Genomic DNA, 23,577 nt, shown 5'->3' on the forward strand with positions numbered 1-23,577 from the left:
TAAAAATGTCTCCTTACAGAGAAGTTAGAACCATGCTGATATGAGCCAGTTGTGTCTTTGGAGCAAAATAAGGCACAAACAAAGCTTGGCCTAAATAACACTCATTATGGCTTTGCACTGATGATGCGATTGCACCACTGAAACATACCCCACCTAATACTGTGGAAACTGAAGTAATAACGTAAACTTAAAAGCTGGCCACTATCTGCTTCCCAGCCTTAGTTTTATGACTTTTTGCACCACTAAAGTGAGAATGATAAGAGAATTTTTAGAATAATCCACGGAATGTTTTGATGATATTTCTGTGGAGGGTGATAAAGCAGTACTGCTCTGGAGCTAAGCCCTGTGGAAGCTGACTAAAAGACTAGATGTTGGCTCCAGTCCTCCTTTCATGCTTAAGCTGTGCAAATATTTGGAAAACTGTTTTAGCTCACTTTCTCAGGACTTCTCTTGCATAAATAGAATCCCTACTTCCACAGAAGCAGAATAGTGAGAATGATAAGAGAATTTTTAGAATAATCCACGGAATGTTTTGATGATATTTCTGTGGAGGGTGATAAAGCAGTACTGCTCTGGAGCTAAGCCCTGTGAAGCTGACTAAAAAGACTAGATGTTGGCTCCAGTCCTCCTTTCATGCTTAAGCTGTGCAAATATTTGGAAAACTGTTTTAGCTCACTTTCTCAGGACTTCTCTTGCATAAATAGAATCCCTACTTCCACAGAAGCAGAATAACAGGGTCAGGGTCCTGGCACACAGGGTTTGCTAAGAGGAAGAAAGGAACTCAGCTTGCACTCCAGATGCCAGAATGAATTACCTGGTCTTGGGCTGTCATGTGTAACTTTAAAGATGCTTATGAGACCAATGGGAAGAACAGTAAAGTTGATTTCATCAACAACATAATGAGATGAGCACCTTCCTGAGTATCTAATCAACTGGCTTCATACTACTCACAGATAAAACATTTTCTCTTGAGTGTGAGATATGACTATGTTTCCAACAACCTAAGCATTATTCTGCTCTAACTCTGTATGTAATGTTATAATTAAAGTATTACTGTCCTAAATGAATACCTAATTATTCCTACAAGAAAATGTATGTAATGGACTGTGGTTTGATTCCTGAAGGAATTCCAGGTCTGATAATTACAGACCATTTACAGTATTGTACAATGTGAAGAATGAACAATGAGAAACCATACATGACCGTTTCCTACCATGAAAACACTTGGAAAATCAGAGACAGAAGAGAATTGTGAAGAATGGATTGATCCCTTATAATAATCACTCATGAGTCATCCCTTAAAAATGTCTGAAGTAACAAGGATTTCTACAACTTTTCTTGGGAAGTTATCCCATAGTCTACCTCATGGATAGTACCTCGAAAACAAAGCAGAACAAAAAAAACCCCAGAAGATTAGCTGCTGAAACTTGCACTTTGATGAAAAATGAAGGAAAGGAAATATGAAGAAACCAATTTGATCTCATAGAAGAGGAGGTAATGCTCAGAAGTTATGAATAAAATGTCTATTTTTCACTGTATTAAAGCTAGTCTACTACTAGGTTCAATCTACAGATCCTTCATTTTTGCTTCAGCTCTTGGAAGCAAAAAGTATCTGTGTATGTAAATCCACAAATGTATGAAACCCACCCATGCTTGCTTGATAGCTGTTATGGCAATGCCAGATGAGAAAAAAAAAATGGAATGAATAAATATTTATATTTATTTATTTAAAAAAAAAATCTTCAAATGCTTTGATGAAAGTTAAAAATTCTACCTTGCCACCTGCAAGGATTTAATGAACTGCCTAGCAATCTCGATAAGCAAGTTAAATTGCCCTTTCCAGCTTCCTCTGGTTCTGCAAACACTTGCCTCACATATGAGAACTGTCAGTGAATTCAATGGGATGACTAATGATTTTAGAAGACCTGGGTATACACAAGATTACTCTATAAAATAACAGCACTACCTTATCACAAAATGAACTGACCACCAGAAATATCACAGGTTAACAAACCTGACTACTACAAAGGGATAAGCAAATTTTAATGTTTAGAATCTACACATGGAAACCATCAGCTTCATCTTTGTTAAACCGGAATCAGTAGATGTAATCATCTCAGCTACAGTTCTCAATCATTTTATCAATCCACACATATAAACAGTTATCTAGTCTTAGATTTAACAGATTTTTTATATTGGCAATATGTGGCCATAATCTCTTTCTCACTTTACTGTAACAGAGAAGCAAAAATTTGACCATACAAAATACAAATCTGGTATAAAAAACAAGACTGTTTTGCATACCTGTGTTTGGGAATTAGGTACCAACTTGTACATATTCTGGAGTTGTCCATTTACTTTTTTATCTGATTTGACAGAAAGAGGAATAAATACACAGAATTACTTTTTGTTTTGTCCAAAGCAAAGCAAACCAAGTTTATTCACCTTTTTCAATAGCTATGAAAGTTAAAGACTTAATTACAAGGTAGATTAATTACAAGGTAGAAAAACACACCATGTAACAGTTTTGTTTGGTCCTGTTTCTCCAGTTTAATTAATTTATCTGCAAAGCCTCCTCTTCACATTTTGATAGAGAAGAAATGAAATGTATTCTTGTTCTCCTCCAACAGGGATAAGAGAGCTGAGGTGGTCTTTGGGACTTACTAAGGAGAAGTCAGAGGTGCCTAAGAGGATTCTTTAATAAAATTAATGTAACCACAACACTAATATGCAAGGAAGAAACTTGAAAGAGGAATTTCTGCATCCCATCTGTCAGGCTGGTACTAGGACTGGCTAAAAGCAGCATCTTTTAAGGTCTCCAATAGTTAGTCTTGCTTTTAAATGCACTCTTCTAAAAAAAATACACATTTAGCACTGGCAATACAGAACAGGCATATCACTTCTCTTTGGGTCTGACATGGTTTCCTTTATCTCAACATATGAACAAAGTAACCCATGGATTTAATCTCTGAAATTTTTCTCTTAGGTTTTTCCTCTTAGCTTCTTAGTATTAGAAGCTTCGTGTGATGCAGCTGTTAAGTACAGAGGAGAAACAGGCCCTCCCAGTATCTCTTATATTCTAGCATGATGCTTCAAACTTTGTCTACATATTCCACCTTTACAGTTTTCTGTTCCCTTTCCATCGACAGGCGTGTAAAAAAGAATCAAGCTAAATGTTATCGTATTTCTTCACAATTCCATCCAAAACAGATAAGCAATAGAAAAAAAAATCAACTATAAAGAAATATCAATTGAGAGACATTTCAGTTGACAAGCTATCCTGAAAAAAAATCTTTCAAAGTGCTTGATACTTCTCAGGAACAGGACCTACTATTGTCCTAAAGACAAGGGAAAACTGACAAAAGTTTCACACTGACTTCATGAGAAAATCATGTTAAGATGGTCAGAAATAATCTACTTTCATCTCTTTTGATAAATTTTTGTTAAATTGAAGTTGAACATTTGCCATGCCTTTTATGTCTTCCTCAAATCATGAATTAAAAACAGATTCTCTTCCCAACCCCTCCCAACATGTTTAGTATATAACAAAAATTTGGCCTGTGGATTCAACAAATACAAGAACATGCAACAGGAATTTCAGTGTATAGTCATTTATATATTCTTCAGTGAGGAAAGAAAATTTACAGTGAAGGATGTTTGGTTTAGGTTGAGATGCTTCTTAATATATGAAAAGACCTTGAGTTGCTACAAGACAGTAAGTTAAAACAGAAAAAAAAGTGGCCACTTTTGCTGATTGCTAAACTCCTATGCAGACAGATGGCTACAAATTTATAATAAATGTTCACTCTCTGTTTACTGCCCACAGTTTCTGTATCTACCTACTACGCACTGACAATATGAAAGGCTTGAATCTGAAAGGTGCTGTCAACTTTCCAATTACAAGATACTTTATCAGGAGACCAGAATGTAGACATACAGGGTAATAGCAAGCTCCCTGGATTTAGTTGCTGCAGAAGCACCCACTGAATACACAAGTCTACATTCTAGGAAAAAGAAATCTCATCTACATAGAATATGAACTCTTACAAGAAAGTATCTTTCAATCCAAATCTATCTATCTCCCTAACTTACAAGAATGATTCTTCTGGCCTATTAAAAATGTATCGTGTCTGTAAGAAACAGTATTTAGAAATACATTATATACAAAGAGCAAATTTGGTGATGCCAGTGGACATTTCAATGTCTCGAACAAAGTATTACACTATAAACACTATGCACTCTTCATTCCCTCCTATTTTAAGTGCTCAAATATATTCCAGCACTCGCTCTACAAATGACTTTAAAATCTTTAAAATGTAGGAAAACCAGCCATTTTAGTAAGCCTTTTTTAGACCTGTGAAACAGAGTTTCTTTTTGTGAGGCAGGTATGAGAAAAGACTACCACCATTCTCCACTTTAAGCTCATAGTATAACAATGGCATTATTCTGGACTGCTAAAATGACTCTATGGGCACTGGGCAGGTTCTTCAAAGTTACAGCTTTCTAATTTATGATGAAGGCCAGCAAAGTTCTTTATTAGGGAGTATGAGGGCTTTTGCAGTGTTACAAGCCACCCTACTGCTCCCCTCCCTTACCCTCAAGTATATCAAGCTGTGTAACTCGCCTACAACTTGAAACTGAGGTCCAAATCAAATTTCAGCCAGAAATCTCATATGAATAAGGCTCTCTTATGAGTATTCCCATTCTTCACATTTCGAGTCAAGCTAGAAATACTGAGCATAGGAGTTTGCAGCATCTTCTGACCAGCATCATGCTCAGAAATACCTTTATGTAAATGCTTGAGGAAAATAAATTAAATTGGACAATGTCTGTTAAGTCCTCTCTTCGTCTCTTTAAAAGGAGGAAGACTCTGCTGCTGTGTATTTCCTCCATTGATAGCAGTGATTCTTTGAGCAGTACATGTTTTTTCAAGGGTTAATTTGATGTCACCTTGCCTGCATTGTCTTGGGACTTTGGAGAAGAAGCTTAAAATATGACTGAGAGAACAGCCAGAGATGCCATACACCGCCTCCATGAAAATCCAAACAAAAGCATACATGAGAGTGTATGCTTCAAACACAATTTAGATAATTCCTTGACTGAAAATTAGCTTCAAATTCAACTTTCCAGCAGAGTCTTAAAGGGCCCATTGTGTTGCAAGCTGGATAGGAGAGGCCCTGTCTGGCTTTTAACCAGCTTGAACGTAAAAGCAGATATAAAAGAAGATTCAAACAAGGATAATACTTTCCATCAACTCAAGTTAGTAATGATCTTCTTATCCAAGGCCCAAGGAAAAAGCTTGGAATCCAGCTAGGAGTATAAACATACATACTCGACACTTTATGTGTATCTAAACTAATCACTGCTAGAATTCTACCAGCCTGCAGCAGATCCTCTACTATTTGCAATGAGAACAACTTTCAGAAAGGTAGGTAGCAGTTTTTCAAACACAAACTATTTCTAGCTTCACCAATTCCTAAAAGAATTTGTTAGGGGCATAAGGGATAGCATTTAAACAATGAAAACATGATCAGTAGCTTACTTTAAGTAATACCACAATAGAGGAAAAAATACTGTCAAACTGAGTAGCTATTTGATTAACTATTGCCAAATACTTACTAGACAGAACTGTCTTATGATTGAAAGTCTTGCTCCAAATACTATCCTCTACGTTGTCTTTAACTCCAAATTCATAAAGTGTGTTTGGCTTCAGATTGTCCACCACCGTCTCTGTAACTGGGCAAAGCTGAAAAACCCATTTCTTGTCTTTATCCTTTTCTCTGTAGCGAACTGTATAGAACCTGCTCGACAAAAAAAAAAAAATTTTTTCTTCACAAAGAAACTCACTACAACTACTTTCATTAGGAATTACTAAAATTACTTCTACCCACCATTGTTCTGGTTCTTTCTGGCCCCTTATGGTTATCAAATATCAGAAAGGCCAGCGTATCTTCCCTGCAAATGTAGTGCTAGCCCAGTCATCTCCTAGATACATATATGCTCCCAATCATACAGACCCCGACATTAGGAGTATTATATAAAGAGCGAAAGAACAGTCTCCTTATTCATAACCAACCGTGTGTGTGGTTCTGACCACAAACTGCAAGCTCGTTTTGCAAGCAGTTTCTGTGATTCTGACATATGCCAGAACCAGTCAATTGAATCATGAGTCTATTAGTCAGGAAGCCTCAACCAATTTCTCAAAATCTTCTATATCCGTCCAGGGGAAGGTGTTCCCCTCAAAATTAGTCCAAAATTATTCTCAAGGGAAAACCAGTAATAGTTGACATTTATATAATACATTCCTCATTCAGTGATCCCATTATGTATTGCCCACACTTCAAATGAGAAAGTAAACCAAGACATTACTTTCAGCAGTTTAAATCAATAACGTGATGAATGCTAACAGATTATGAAATTGCCCAATTCAATCAAGCAGCACCACCCTGAAAAAGTATGACTGCGATGCTAACCACTATAAAATAACGCAATGTAAATGGTGAGTTATGGCACAAGAACTCCACTGCCTGCTACAGTCTCATTTTCAATATACATATTGTATCACTGCCAGAATGGGGTGGGGTTTTCTGTTTTTGTAAAAACAAATCTCAGAGAGATTTGGCAACTTTTAAATCCAAGTATTACTGAAAATTGTTACACATAACATAAATAAAGCATATCCATTGTCCGTATCCATCTTACATTTACATCGGCTGAAAAAGGATGAATTCCATCCAATTGCATTTTTCCACACTTCAATAAAGCAAATTAAGGCCATAAAACAAACACAACTCTAAAACCCCAGGTACGTGTCCAAGAATCATTCAGAAGCAAAAAGAAAAAGAAAATTGGGTTATGAGATTTAATCCAGGTATTATATAGGAAAATATATGGAGAGAAAGGAAGGGACCTTAAGAAAACAACCAAAAAAAGTTCTTTTATCAACTGAAAAGGTATCAAAGGTCTAGATTAAAATGACTTAATGGACCAACTATAATACTGTCAATGCACAAAGCTGCTTTTGCCAAAGTTACAGAAGAGCACTTCCAGAGTAGAGTATATGTGAAAGATGACTGTTGAGTACAGGGAAATTCCCACTTCATTATTAAAACACAATCTAAGACTGGCAAGTGCCAATCATGGAAAATATTTTCATACACAAAGACTCACTTTGTTTACATAATTTATCTCATAACTGTCAAACTTGTTTTCTTGGCACCAAAAATATAGGTTCTCCGGTTTTAGTTGCTGTAATTCAGCTCATTCAGGTACTCTGCCAGGTTACAAAATTAATATTTATGTTGGCTCACATAACTCTCTTCATTAGCTGTACTACTTTGCGTTCAAAACAAGCCATAGTCTAACCCAAACCTTGTAAAGGAAAGAAATATAAGTAGTGAATATCCTCTCTCCTCTTATCAATTCCTGGAGTACGAAGTAATAATCTGCATCCTTACTTCTGGGATCTACTCAAATTTCATGTCAAGCGATGTAAGATCTAATTATCAGTTGGACTGACAAAGAATGTTTTTAACAAGAAATTATTGGCAAGATTAAAATGAGGAAAATTTCTCCTTCATCCTCTTAATCCTTTCATACATAGTAACACAGACATTAACAGACAAGAAAAGCTTACTTGAAATCTGTCACTATCTTGCAAAGGACATAACAGTAATAAACAAATCCCATCTGCAACATAAATGCATCTTGCTGGACCCCATACAGTCTCTTGGTAAGGGATTTAGAATAGGTATAGATAGATCTATGATCAAAATATGAATCACAAGTAGAAGTAGTCACTTTCTTCCCAGCTTGCCTGAAAGAGGAAATTTCATTTGTTTTCATCTTCAACCTTACCTTTTCCTACCTGTTTTAGTTGAATGGGGTAGAAGTAAAGTGATTGTATATGATGGAAAGAAAAGAGTATACTGATTCATTTCAGTTATTTAACAGTGTAAATGAATAGCTGCATCAGAAACGAGGAGGAAAAAACCCCATCGAAAACTTGTTCATAATGAACAGGCTTTTAAGTGGCTGCTCCCACTTGCTTCTACTGTAGAAAATGTTCTATTTTTGAATACTGTCTCCACACCTGCAAATTCCTTCTCCCTAACATCAATTAAAATACCGAGAACACTTGCATGTCAAAAAAACATCTTTCACTAAAATTCAAGGCTATTAAAAATCTGACAAGAAGATTTTCATAGTTGTGCCAAACTGTGCAATTAGAAATAGAAACATATAGCATAGAAGAAATGTGCTCTCAACTCCAAGATTTCCAAGCCTGTAAAAACTTCACCAAGGGTGTAATTATTTCAGTGGAAACTTGCCACAACGAGTACTAAAAACACTGACTGTGATGACAGAATTTCCTCAACCATTTCAATAAAAAGCAACCAAAATGAAGTTGCATTTCAAAATTTGCAAGTCACAATCATTTGAGTATTAAAAATATCCAAATTGTAAACAACATGCAATCTTTTGTTTATAAAGTATGAATTCAGAAATGCCAAGTTTTGTCGTTAAAGAACAACAATTCATTGTTAAACCAGACCAAAAAGCTGCCAAATACAGTGCAATTTCAGTGCCTGCCTGAGAACATTCTACTGATTAAATTTTCCTGTCATTTTAATTTCTCCCTTTTTCAAGCCTTCCTTTCAGAAAAAATACAGTATCAAACAATCAACACATATAGTTGAAGACACGAGAAAGCAGTAAAATCCAGTCACCACTCACGTATATCCATCCCCTTATGGTAGTGACATACACACACAAAATTTGCGCAGCTGGCCTGCTATGCGTATCAGAAGCTGCAAAACTGCTTCTCCTGGATTGCAAACATTCAGAGAAACCTCTCCATAGATTCCCCCCAAAAATGATAGAAGGCAGGCTGGAATGGAGCACAGCCACATTCACATAGAGGGGAAAGGTACACTACACTGTTTCTCAGATAAAACACTTCCCATTGTGAGGCAAGAATATGAAAAACTGATTGCATACTGCAGGGCCCTAATAACTAACATGAAAGTAATACACTATTCAAGTAAAGTGTAATTGGAACAGTCCCGGGAAAGCTATTCACAGCTGTGAATGCTAGTTTGATGTTTCAGCAAGGAGGTGGCACACCCAGTTACACTGGGTGAGAATTTATTTTGATCTAGATTCTCAGCATGTACAAAGACCTGGCAATATTTAACTGCTTTTAATTTTGATTCTTTATTTGTTTTGGTGGGGGATATGAAAAGGGTACATTTTATCAGAACAATGTTTAGTGAATAGCACCTATATTCCTATTTACAATAAATACTAATAAAAAGATTTCAGGGTTCACTTCACTTCTTTTCCAGCTAGCACTCTATAAAACATTAGACCTCTCTTGTTAAGCTCCATAAAAATTAATCTCTTTCACTCTCTCCCTAGCAGGCAATCTTTCACCCATTAGAAGATACCTCCAAGCAAACCACCATGGGGACTGTAGAGAAATTTTACCTCCCTCCTTTTTACTAGACAACTGAAAGGATAACAAACTCCAACAATTTAAACAGAAGGTGTCATGAGCAGGTGAGGGATACTGTTCCACTCAGAGTTAATTGCTGTAATGAAGCCAACCAAAAAAAAAAAAAACACAGGAAAGAAATAAAGAGCCTACATTTGCCAAGGCAGCCTCTCTCCATAAGCATTTGTGCAGCACCATGATATGTTTAATGTTCGCATTCTTGAAACTCTCTCTACACTAGAGCTTTAAGTGTTCTTCTACAATATTCTGACTTCACTTGCCTCCACCTATGATGCACATAAAATGTGAAATAACGGCAGAACTAAAAGCAGCAAAACCAATCTCATCATTTAAAGGAAGCCACAAGAGTACGATACTACTCCATAGGCCAACCACCATAGTGATTACTATATCTGCAAATCTATGTAAAAGACTATCAGCCTGATACAAAAGGATGTTTCTATCCTTTCTACATTCAGTTTACATAGTTGGTTTTTTTAAACTCCACAATGCAAGGCAGTGAAACCTCTTCTTTCTCAGCTTAGAGCTAGCCTTTTTATTACACAAGAAATCAAAATATGATGACCATTTTAAAGAAGCAGCCCACAGGGTTTTTGCTTTTGAAATGAAGGAAATCTCGCTCACTGCTAAGAGAAGCAAAATTCTAGGATAGGTAGGCAAAACTTTAAGTTTTCATATATCAGTATGAATGACACTGTCTTGCCAAGAATTCCAGTGCTATTTTTCCAATTGTTAACCAAATCTCTTTTCAGCCAGATTCCCAGAAAATGCTTGCACAGTCAAATATTTGGGTACAAACAATTAGAAACTGGAAATCTTATAAGGCAGATGGTTTTATGAGGTTTCCAGATTAGGTCAGTTTGTATAAATATCATGGGTTTATTTGGAACCAGATCCAAAACAAAACTCCAAACAATTTAATCATGACTATTTTAGTCACACATAACACTAAACAAACAATTAAGCCTTGGAGATATAAGAACATTCCTGCTCTGTGCTTTTGTGTTGCCATAGATAAAAGATTATAAAACATATTGCACTTTTGTGCATAGGAATGTAATCAGACTTTTAAAAAAAGACTATTAGCATACACATACATTTATTTGTTTATAGTTAGACTTCATTAGAAGCACAGCATCCATTTAGTGTTAGAAAGTAATAAAAGAAATGGTTTGAACTATGATTTTTCAGATACTGAGTGTTTCACAAATTGGCACATGAAGTGGATTATAGTGTTTCCTTTTTGTTACCAAGTTTACTTTAAAAAAACAGACACTGACATATATAAAAAGATGGAAAGAATTACATCGCTGATGGCTACCAGTTAAGTTTGCAAAGCACTTTCTAATTTAGTTTTCACTTTTACATGATCACTAAAGTTCACTTTTTTTACTTAAATTTTTTAGTAGAACGACTGAAATTAATTGAAGAGTTAGGGGTTCTGAAGAATGAGAGGCTGAGCACCAACAAATCTTTCCATGTTTAAATGAGCGTTCAGCATATACTCCCACAGCAGTAACTCAAAAGCATCTGAAACTCAAAAAGTTTATTTGCTGCAGTATGTTTTCCTTAAGAAATTCTGCTAAGTTTAAAATACATTTTCTGACATTTGCAACACAAAATATGATTAAGTTGGCAGCTGCTTAGTAACACAGATTTGTACATAGGCACAAAAGGAGATGCATGCACATATCTTTCTGAATTTAGGGTTTTAAAAACCCTACTTCTATGTGCTGTACAACATAAAGAGTCAGTATGGATTCTTCTCTGTTTTTTGCTCTCTATTTTTCTTACTTTCTTTTTTTTAAAGCATCAGATACAAATTAAGTAAAACAAAATCTGTACTACTCACAAATATGACATTAGGACATTTAAATCACAGGCAAACAAATTTAAACAATTGTTTATTGTTTATTCACATAAATGTAATTTTGTCAAAATTCTTAACTTAGATATATTTCACAAAAAAACCCATACCTTCAGGTTTTAATTTTCTATTTCACATGTATCTGAAAGCATGTTTGTTTTTCTATACAATCCACTCAATAAAGTAAAATATAGTATTCTATCTACAAACCCTGTTTTTGTATTGCATGGAAAAAACATTTTCTGTTCCTTCTCCCGACTCCCCCTGCCCAAAGAACTGAAGGTCAAACTCCACCTTTTTTGACCCCCTGCTCCATTTTGGGATCTGTGGAGTCGTTTTAACCAAAGGAAAGGCCAAGAAAAGTCTATACAATAGTCTATACTCTCTTTTTCAGACCTAAATGGACAGTAAACATAGCCTCAGTATGTTTATTACGACAGCTCTGTCCACTAATGGTTGTTTGAACATTGAAAGGCAGAGAGGAAACAAGTCTCTCTGCTCTCTTGGAAGTATAAAAAGAGGAACTGAACATGACTGTGCAGCAGGGTACCATGACTTTGCCATCCTCCCTCATCAACTACCTCACACTGGTGTCAGAAAACAGAAGATGCTGAGAAAGCTAACTCCACATTGTTGGTGGAACCTTTCTGGTGTTATGTAGTTTTCATCAATTACATAAAGTTAATCGCTTGAGGTTTGGGGGTTGTGTCTTTTTGTTTTGTTTTGCTTTGTTTTGCATTCTAGTGCTAAGGCTCTGACCAGAGATGATAGCCACTTCAAGGAGGCTTTAAAATTTGACCTTGCAAAGAACTTTGGTCCACACAAATGGTGGTGATAATCTTTGCTTCCACAAAGAATTAGGGTTTGGGGTTATCTTTCAGGAAATATGTAGCACTCTATTGGCTTATGCCCTTAATCTCTAGAGACTTAAGCAACCAAAGAATGGTTTGTCAAAAAATGGCACAGGAACTTTTTCTTCGTTGGAGTTTCTTTAAAAGCACTTTGTAGGTACAGAAGAACACTATGTGCCCTCAATAAGCAAGCAATAATTTCACTGAAGCAATAAAAGATACCAGTGTTCTTTGAGAACGTGGCACCTCTTTTCAAAACTCATTTGCTCACAAAACCAGATCTTCTAAGGAATATCCCCACTGAGGTCAGACTCACACTAGAGAAAATCTTGGCCAACAGATCCATGCTGTTCCATATGGTTTTCATCTTCTGAGTCAGTAACATATTCAACTAACTTAAATTATGCAACATTTGTACAAAAGCCTAACGTCCATCCGGAGATGGTAAAATCTGAGGCTGAGAACAGTGGCTCCATTTCAGGTCATACAGAGTTACAAACCTAAAACTTGGTGGGATATTAACTGACAGAATGGAGTTAAGAGGTCATAATTGCCACATACTGCCAATGTCAAAGATCAGAGGTTAGTCACTATACAACAATCTTGAGGATGATTAACAGTACGATTCAACATGTCACAGTAAGGAGAACATGCCAGATGAAAAAGGATCAAGTAAGTGAAGTAGACTGCCCCTGCAATAGATACAAATGTTGATGAAACCCTTATCTGATTTTAAGTCTTGTACTTTTAACACGATGCTAACTTGCTAAGGATGGGCTACTTCCTAATTTTTTCTTATCATACATTATCAATTATCATTCAAATTATTATAATAAATTAATAATTTTTCTTCTATACACTAACTAGAAATACATTTGATTCCAATCTCTGCTTGGAATTACAGAAATACACACCATGGTCATGTGGAGAATTGTTCTCATCATTTATACAAATCACAAGCATTTTGGTCCAGTAAAGGGAAACAAAATAAGAGCACCACTGAAGTAATTTTTTTTTTCTTCATTAACTTTATTGCTATGCTTGATTGCAAATAGAAATCTGCTTGTAGATATATACCCATACTTTGATATGACCATTTGTAATTTGATTTAAGTGTTTTTAAACTAGCTACTCATGAGTGTCAGTGTATCTTTAGAGTTGAAGTACAGGGAGATATTCAAACAAAATGAACAATACAACTCTTACAGGCAAGTCCTCTTATGGGGGCAAAAGGGAAATACATAGGTGGTACTTTAGTACAGCCTGACAACATTTCACTAAAATGGAGGGCACAGTAAAAGTAAACACCTGAGAGGAATCAGCTAACTGGGCTAAACAACACTTAACTAAAGAACCAGAATTTTGGGAGATGTGTACCATTACTTGACACAAAGACGTGGTAAAAGCAAGTCTCTCATACTAGAGTAGCAAACATATAGAGTATATTCTAAACACAGCAAGACAGCAGTAACACTGCACTAAGTGGAAAACATTACATGCTATGTTAAAGAGTTTGTTCAAACTTTGAGTCAATGAATGTCCAACAAGAATATTCAGTTACTGAGGAGAAAACCCAAAGTTGATGAAGGCATTGTGGTGGGTTGAATATATGCCTTGAATCTCCAGGTGGATTAATACAGGATATACGCTTCTTCTAAAGTGTTCTTCCTTCCCACTGCACAATGGGTGCTGTAACTTTGGTGCTGACACAGCAGGTAGAGAAGATAAGTTCCATGGCAAAAATGGTGCTAATCATTATGTGGGCAGAACACTTTACAGGATCCTCCATGATCAGCTCGTTTCTTCGATTTCTAACTGTAGGAAACTATTTGCTTCTTTCTTGATTAAGAGTGCAAAAATCTAAACTTAAGCCAACTTTTATTTCTACTTAAGAAAATCCAATTAAATTACATGCTTGGACATTTCCTAATATTCCATAACAATTTCCTAATAAACATTAATCTTGTTTTTTCAACAGTGTTTGAAATTCTGGTTGGTGATGAAAATCCAAATTTGTTCATGAGAAATTTTTGAAGCTTGAAAAGGGTTAGTCCAAAACTTTTGGGAGGTAAGAAAAAGGTCATATTGGCTACACGGGATGGGTTTTTTAACATAATCTATGTTTGACATCCAGTTTAATGGTATCAATGGGAGTTTTATTATCAACACCAAAGTAAAGAGATTCAAGTCTAAATTGGACAGCTACAAATTAGACAAAAATTAGACAGATAGGGAAGTGTTTTCAATAATGCAAAGATGCATTAAAAACACAAAAGATGATAGTTGCAAACCAGGTGTAGATGCATCCCAAACATGGGTGCACAAAGTTTCTTCTTCATTTTATAAAACACTGCTGAGTTGAATGGAGCTTCACATGATGTAAATGAAGACAAAAACATTCTTCTCTCATAAAAGGAAGAATACAAAGAGAACACCGAAATGACAGAGCAGGGAAAACATCTATATTAACAATTTCAATAATTGCAGCAGATGAATTTTACTCATCTGCCAAGAGTTGCCTAAAATGTAATGGTGCACTTAACCGAGAAGCTACCCAGCACTATGACTTCTCTTGAAACTGCTACTTGGTGAGTCTTCCTGAGCTCCCCACCTACTGTACCACTCATTAAATAATTACAGCAAATCAAAAACGTTATACTAGAAGAGATCTTCTTTTACTTACAACAGAAAATTATTGAAAACTGTACTGTATCAATATCAGGAAAGTAGTGTAGTGGTAGGACCAAATACAGGAAACAAAAAAATCAAATAGCATTAAAACATCATTCCCCTACCACAGCACTGCAAAAGACTTATTTTACTTCTATTTACCAACTTTAAACCAATATATTTCCTATGATTTGACAAAGTTTCTTTCAATTCATTCAGATACAAATGAAGGTAGAGCCAAGGCCATTGGTTTAAGAAGAACAAAAGATCTAGTGTGAAATAGCAAGATTTGTATTTCAGCATGTAGACGTCCAACTAAATTTGCACTCAATGCAAGTAAAGGCTTGCAAAGTACTAATTTAAGTAAATGAGAAAACTTCACACTCAGAACTATCGCTTCCAACTTTTTAATTTCCACTGTCAAACTTATTTCAGCCACACCAGATAACTACACTGAATTAAATCATGATCACCATAAAAAAACGTTTTTCTGTTATGTTACCTGTCGCTAGCACAGTTACTTGTTGCTGTCCAGTCATGTTGAGGGTTGACTAGGATGCCCCAAGAGAGGAACACAGAGGTTGGGGTGAGAGTGCCAACTACCAGCTGCAGAGGCTTTTGTGTCTTGGTCCGACCTACACAAGAAACATATAATTCCAATTATAAGTTAGTTTCTCTCTCCTGCATTATGTAGGGGAAAGTTTTGCAGTTGGATAATAAAGTAAATGAAGACCTAGTACTCTTCTAAATTTGAAGGGAAAGGTACAACAGTTTTCTCCCTTTTTCATGGTCACAATTTCTAATGTATGATTTAAAAAAGGGGGCAGAGACAGTGTCTGTGATCTGTTTGTTGGCTTCTTGTTGAGGCAAGTGAAACATCTGCAAGGAAGGGAGACTGCTCCTTCTCTGAAGCCAACTGAGCATGAACACAGGAAAGAAGTGCAGAACAAAGTTGGCACTTTGGAGGGGGAAGAAAGGGAGGATGCAACTAGCAGGCAGCAGGAGCACAGATTAGGAGACCACTTTAGAAAGCAGGTATTGGACACACAAGCCTCAGAAAGACTATTTTTTAGGTCCCCTCTGGACTTGCACAGCATGTATTTCAACCTAGGAAGAAATTGGAAGAGTTCACTTCCAGACTTGCAGATCCAGGGTAAACCTAAATGAATTCTTGCTATTATTGGGTGTGTAGAGTGGAGATTTGTTTACTAAACTTCGTTTCAATTTTGTCTTATTATAAGTTTTCTGTATTTCTCTTTTTTCAGCCTATGTTCCAGTTAAACCTAGTTTTTGAAAATGAACAGTGGGTGGTTTTGGTATGCTTAGTATGAGAATAAGCTATATGCAGATTAACTTAAAAGCTCTGGCTGACTTGGACTGCATCACAGAAGGTGTTACACAGAGCTCAGGACATTAGGAAGTCTCTCTGTGTGTAACAGAAATAGTAACTTCTTGGCAGGATTCTTAGTAACACTGCACTGTTCATAGATAATTCATACTTTCTACAGCATTCTTCGTCAAGAGTAAAATAAAACCTACAAAAATTCTGTTGCTTTTAACTGTAGGCAGATCTGAGTCAGGTCTGTATCTGGCGACATTTTTGTCTTTTAACCACCTACTACATTCAAAGTGTTCAGCTTTTGCATGATACTTACCTTTAACTTTGGTCTGAATGAAGCAGCACAACTCTCATGTGGAGAAAGAACTAACTTTAAATAAAGTTTAAACGCTAATAGTTGGAAAATGAAGAAATGATCTAGAGCAACTATTTTGAACCTGTAGTTTGTGGATTGCTACAAGCCCAAGGACAAACTTTGGTGTTTGAAATATGATTAGTTAAAGGAAATTCATATATTCTTTACATCACATTACATATTTCAAAAATCTAAAGGATCTGTATGTCCTAAAAATGTACAGGTAACCACAAATTCCCCAAAAGTTTATAAGCCACTGATCTAAGGGTTATATTTTTCACTGTTGTGAAACAGATCTGACTAACTTTCTTTTCATGCCTTTTGAAACCTAATATCTCTTCACTTGACAAGCCCCAATTAAAGTCTGATTGGTACTTTCCACCAACGCATGTGTGTTCATTTAGAAACGTTAACTGTGTGGGTTTTTACTTTATATTGATCATGAATATGTTGCCACAAAAACCCCACAAACAAACAAAAACACTCTCTACCCTTAAGAGGACGTATGACATGCTTTGAAATACTATGGAACATATGGTACTTCCCCAAGGGCAAATGTCTGAATAATTTTCTTGTTTTCTGGACCAGTTCCTATACTCTTTCTCCATTTTTAAAGAAAAAATTAAAACAAACAGCTTGATCATTCACCAAACTATCTGGCAAATCTGCTATCTATAGCAAAATCCTTTTCTTGATCACTTTTTGAGGAAACATGAAAAATACGTGAGTTTTAAGGAAAAGAAAAAACAAGCTCTCATATAACTTGAAATCATACTGGGTTTTGGGAGGACTTACATATGATTTTGATTATGACTCTTATTATGCCATTAGTTCCCAATTAGAGACTGCAATGATTTATACACTGTAAAACCAGGAATTACCTTGGTGACCATCTATGTTGATCTATATGAATACAAACCATACAACTCCCCTGTATTACCTGCAGTTTGAACTACAGTGTATCTTCTAGAAATGTAATCAGTCTTCATTTGTAAATTTAAAATTGCAGCGACTCAAACTCTACCACAATTCTTGGTAATGTGTCCAGTTTAACTATTCTCACTACTAAAAAGACTTACATATATCTAGCTAGCACTAAACCAATAGCTGTTCTTACACCTTTGTCTGCTGGACTGAAAAGTCAGTTATCTGAATCTTGTTCCACCGATTAGTTTCTGTAGACTGTAGATAGAAAAATTAATAATGTCCAAATAGTGCATTGGGCATTTTTTTTGTTTTGTGTTTTGAGGGGGGGGGGGGGGGAGGGAGGTGGCATCTGAAAGGTAAATCACTTTTCAAAATCTTTCCAGACATACTGTTTTACATCTGGCCAAGAGCAAGAAGAAATTAATCCCAAGCAGTTACCAGGAATTAGAAAAAAATTCATATAAAGATCTCAAACTATAAACATATACATATTTAATATCAGTTTATTCTTTGCAGCAGTCCAGTGATCCTGAGAGTCATCTCCATATTAAAGTAAGGAATTAGAAACTAACAATATTAATGACATGATTAAGGTCATATAGAATGTCTTTGGAACAGACAAGAATCAAATTGATTTCTGCTCTGCTATGTATAGTTTAAGCTAGAAACATCCCTCTTTCCTTAACTCCTTGCATCAGCAAACTTAGTAGTAGTACTGATTTACAGATACATACACACACACACACAAGTTACCATTTCCAATGAGAAACAAAGAGCATTAACACATCCATGGATGAAGGAATCCTTACTGGTAGTTTAGGAAGTGTAACTTCAATACACCAAATCACTGTATTTCAATACTTTTACTTTTTTTGCATGCACTTGTGACCTCTTTAAACATCAGAAATTAGTATTCTGAATTTCAGTTCTCATTTGTAAGAGTTTTTACAAGAACAAAATTTAGGTACTTCTTCATGTTTTGAACACCACATGTGTGATTAATTACTGACTAGGAAATAGTGTCCTACATTTTACCTTCCCACGTATGGAATTTGTGCATCCCAGTCAGGCACCTACAGTTACAAATATCTTTTCAGAGAAACCCAGTAAAAGATTCTGTCTTCTTTTAACTACTTTAAGAAAGAGATGCAGTAATGGTAAAATACCTGAACAAGATTTCTTGTTATTTGAAACGCGTGCTGGTCTTACTGAAACCAAATACCGCGGCTCTGCATCTGTAAATGAAGAAAGCAGCAATTAGTACAGACGTGTACTTGTACGTGTACTTTATCTGAGAAAGGGATTAACCTATAATTCATAAAAGAAAGTCCAATATTCAGTGAATGCTTGACATGTTATCCAATCTTTGTGATCTCTCGGCATGTTTGCTTTAATGTTGACTCACCAATCATTCAGAAATATTCTAGCCATTAGGAAAAATAATACATCCACGCACAAAAGATTTGGCAATTCTTTTTGACTGAGACACAACAAATAGGTGAACATAGCAGGACATACATGTAACATTTCAATGCAAACATTACTTGGAAAGTGAAGGGGAATGAAAACCTAGAGGAAGAGGTGATGGCAAAACAAAAAAGTAAAACAGGTAAAGTAGTAAGAGGGCAAAGCCTGAAGAGTACAACCAGAGATATCTACTCTCCTGACAGGAGCCAGAGGAACTTTTCCTACAGCATTTTCTGTATTCTGTTTCAGGGTATACACCTTAGTTTTCTTGTTTTAAGCAGTTTCTCAGCAAAGAGCTGACCTATTGTAAAAAGAATAAACAAAATGCATTGATCATTTAGGAGCACATACCCCAATAGACTAATACTAAATCATTCAAGATTTGCATGATTGTCTGGTTGCAGGAAACAACACAATGTCAGACGTGCTTAAGATAGTCTCCACATCAGTTACTGACTTGTTTTACAGTTAGGTTTACATACTTTTTCCAGAGACTTCTTATGAGATTTAACTATTAAGTGCTTTAACAGTTTTGAATACTCTTTATGAAAGTAAAGTCATTACTAACAATTAAGAGCAAGGGACTAATATTTATGTAAAAATCCACAAAGGCTGTGACTTTGACTGGAATCTCTGGGTACCGTTACATTAGAAATAATGTTACATGCAACAGGAGAGCAACAGTTTAAGTGATCTTCTTATTCAATAAATTCATCTCAGAGACAAATTTTATTTTCCAGACTTTCTGACATTTAGATTTCTTTTAATTTTATCCCCTATGCATTTTCTCCCAGGAAAAATGAACCTTTGCAAAATATTTTTTAAATCTTTACAGGAAAGAATCTCTCTCCACCTTAACTCCAGTTCAAACTTCTTTGCGCCACTTCCCATAAAAGGTTCAACTGCTTCATTTCAAAAAGCTAACAGAACAGATCATATTACATAGTAAAAAAAATGAAAAGCCCTTCCAAAGAGAAGAATTTTTTTGTCTTTCAATTCAATCTTACCTGAGTAGCCTAAGTTTCTTTTAAAGTACACAAGAACTGCAGCCATTCTAAAGGATGCAGAGTCATTGCTAGCTGGGTGTCAGTTGTGAACCAGCTTGGAAAACTTCTGGAAATACTAGTCTTCATAGGAAATAATGAAATGAAGCAAACTAAGTTTACACAAACTCTAACACATTTGAGAGACATCTGATGCAGTTTGGATGTCACAAGCACACATGGTAAGAGGCCACAAGTTCAGCTATATTCATGTTTCTGGCAGTGAAAGGCAGATAACTTCACCCTGCAGCTTAAAATAATAAAAGCTTTTATTAAAACAATGTTGAGATGGTGATTTTAGTTTGGGGAATTCATCTTCAGAAAGAAGAATTTTCCCTTACTTTTGACATCAGATGTCAGAGATCTCTGCCCTTCTTAATTATTTAAAACCAAGCTCTATTCTCACCGAAACCGAACTGCAATACTAGAGTCATAGGAGCTTCCAAAGCCAAAGAGGTATCCATGGGCAGAATTTGGCTTACGATATACTGATCAAAATTACTTTAGCTACAGTTTTTTCAAAAAGGATTACTTTATGTAAATTTCTTATTCTAGTTTAGATACATTTATCTAAATCTGTACCTACGGATGAGAGATTGAATTTCCTGTGTATCTCAGCGTAACAAATGCCTTGAAGTCTACCAATTAAACACAACCACTGAGAAATCATTCAGTTTTCTCTTACATCCAGATTTCTGTAAGGAGAGAGGAAGGAAAACCAGTACTGAATAAATCAAAAGCTTGCTGTGCTACCTAAAAGGCTGTGCCAGTGTAGGGAAAACCACTGTAACTTAGCTTCACTGATTCTATGCATCCAAGTCACTGGAAACCCATACTATGGGTGCACTTTAATTGTTTAATTATTGTTTTTAAATGGGTTTCAACTCCACCCAATATAAACATAACTGAGATGAGCACTGAAAACAGCTGCTCAAAGCAGTGTGGAAAAAAGAATTAGTTAAAAAGAAAGAGCAAGCCCAAAGTGCAAATATCTCTTCATTTACAAAAAATATTTTTTAATATGTAGGGCGGCACACGGTTTTTCTGGGATCTGTGCAATCATTTGGACATTTTTTGATTGAGACCTAAAACCAGAAATAAGTGACACTTTAAAATAATTTGTTTTCCCTGTACTTTAATCCCAGTTTTCTGCTGTGCATTCATGCCCACTTGTGAGACTGTTATAACTCTCACAAAGTATTGAGTAACCTTAACTTCAACAAAATTAGTTTCAAGCATCACCTTGAAAGTTCATGAACCACAGTCGGTCTTCAAAACTGCAAAAACTTATGTTTTCATCAACAAAATGTCCAAAGATTGCGAAAGAAAGTTATCCAAATGGTTTGAAACAGCTCGTTTTGCCTTGCTCCATCACTAGAAAAATTCATTCTGGCTGAAGTCTGAAATTACATGTGTAGCAGTATAGAAATAGATTATCTGTTAAATAAAATGTGGTAATAAACAAACACTGTAAATTTCTCCCTGCACATCTCAAAGCTACAAAACCTGGTATTTATCAGGAATCATTAGTTCTAACAGGTGTTTTTGTTCTGTAACAAGTGCTCTCAGCAGGAATATTTTGTATTGGGTGCTATTCATTAAACTTTTTTGTGGATTTAGCAAATGTTGCCTTAATATAGAGTACAACACATCCAAATTTCCCAGAGAACTCACAGCTCTTCTGATAATACAATCTTTAAAAGGAAGTATTTAGGAAAACAGGCCAAGACTAGATGTTGAGAGAGCACTGCTATAGAACAGGCAGGTTTAAAAAGTACCACTTGTCTGGTTTAGAACCACTGAATTTAAGACAATATTATTATCCTTATAACTAAAATCAGAATTTGAAATTATCAGAGGAGTACATTCACTACCTTGGATACAACACTAAAATTCTGTTCTGAACTTCACTAAAAATATATCTTAATTTAGAAATATGATTTGCCATTCCTGAGCAGAATGCTACTATATAAGTGTTAAGAGTACAGCAACTGTAGTTTAACTTAAATTCATCTGTTTGATGCACAGTATCAAAGCATTATGCAGGGACTGAAGAATACAGGCCTTGAAATGCTTCTATTCTGGACAGAGATACATTCTATATCCAATGAAACTGAAACCAAGAAAGGCGGACAGCTTGCTTAATCTCATATAATGAGCCCTGATTCAGGTTTAGAAATGGGAGTTCTCTCTTAGTCTTCCACTGTAATTTAACATTTCTCTGATTAAGTTCAGAAGGCCACTGAGTTTTCACACTGATTCAGTCCTCCTGCTGAGAAATATATGTATTAGTCATCATCACAACATGGAAATCATCTGATGCTACTACAATTCAATTCATTTTCAAGGGCTTAAAACATTGCCTCACCCATGTATTAAACTGTATCAAGTTGCAAGAACTCTTTATGATCGTTTGTGTTCCTTTATGATGCCTAGATATGCATAATCCACTTTACAGATCCATGTCTATAAGAAGCAGGATTCTTGGGGAGATGTGAGTAACATAGGAGGAGGAAAAGAAAATGCTGTGAAATACAGAAACTTAAATAAAACCATAATTTAGCTTATGCTACTTCATCTTAATGCTTAAGGGATAAATTAAATTGATTGCTGAAATAAGAGCTAGGCACTGTGTGTCATATGATTCACAGAATATATCAACTACTTACACTGAAATATATTTAAAAAGAGAAATGAATTATAAAATTATGACCTCAAGTAAATGCGAACCAAATCACAGTCACAGGACAATCCTGTACTGCCAGACCCATAAAAATATGGGGTTCTGACTGTGTGTCATTATGATTCACAGAATATATCAACTACTTACACTGAAATATATTTAAAAAGAGAAATGAATTTCTAAAATAAAATTATGACCTCAAGTAAATGCGAACCAAATCACAGAGTATAGACAATCCTGTTTACAGCTGAATATTTCCTGGTTTGTATGAAGTGTGTTTAGTAAGAAAATGATAATTACATAATTAAGGTTAATGTTCAAATAATCTGGACACAGAGCCATGAATCCAGCATCTGCCCCAGAAATCATTTCAACATACATCAGTATATAACAGAGATACATACGATACAGATGCAAGATACAGATCTGTCTGTCTCTCATCTTGTAAGGATCCAGAATCTCATAAATGAAGGATCCCTACAGAACAGTGCAAACTTCCACAAGTTCAGTTTGACATACATTTGCAAATTTGCTATGAAAATCTTAGCGGTTCCTTGCTGCTTAACGCATTCTTGAAGGGCTGCTACTGTAAGACTAACATAATAAATCCACTTGTTTGAACCTGTTACTGCCTAGCCCCCTTTATTAAGGCTGGAATGACAAATGCCATGGCTAAGAGCTCCTTTCAGCTGGCACATAACTATTTCTTTATAAACACCTTGAAGTTGCAGATCAGAAATAAAGTCCAAATAGTGACCACCTTCAGTTCTTTAGCCACAAAGTACTACAGGAAAATGCCCAGATGTACCAGAAAAGTGCTAGTCAACAAATTCATGCCTAATTGTTAGTGTTGTAACT

The 23,577-nt window shown here is 35.6% G+C and overlaps 1 protein-coding gene across 1 annotated transcript in view; it reads right to left on the reverse strand.

Annotated features, from left to right (window-relative positions):
* The window catches only part of ABI3BP (ABI family member 3 binding protein), a 168,236-nt gene that overhangs the window by 113,714 nt on the left and 30,945 nt on the right, over positions 1 to 23,577 (reverse strand). The window contains exons 3-6 of the mRNA XM_019474770.1: positions 18,693 to 18,761; positions 15,408 to 15,540; positions 5,620 to 5,801; positions 2,305 to 2,366 (exon numbers count right to left, since the gene is read on the reverse strand). Coding sequence (XP_019330315.1) covers positions 2,305 to 2,366; positions 5,620 to 5,801; positions 15,408 to 15,540; positions 18,693 to 18,761 — 446 coding nt within the window. The remainder of the gene's footprint in view (positions 1 to 2,304; positions 2,367 to 5,619; positions 5,802 to 15,407; positions 15,541 to 18,692; positions 18,762 to 23,577) is intronic.

The sequence above is a fragment of the Aptenodytes forsteri genome, unplaced genomic scaffold (assembly GCF_000699145.1).
Source record: "Aptenodytes forsteri isolate BGI_AS27 unplaced genomic scaffold, ASM69914v1 Scaffold61, whole genome shotgun sequence".
NCBI classification, from domain to species: domain Eukaryota; kingdom Metazoa; phylum Chordata; class Aves; order Sphenisciformes; family Spheniscidae; genus Aptenodytes; species Aptenodytes forsteri.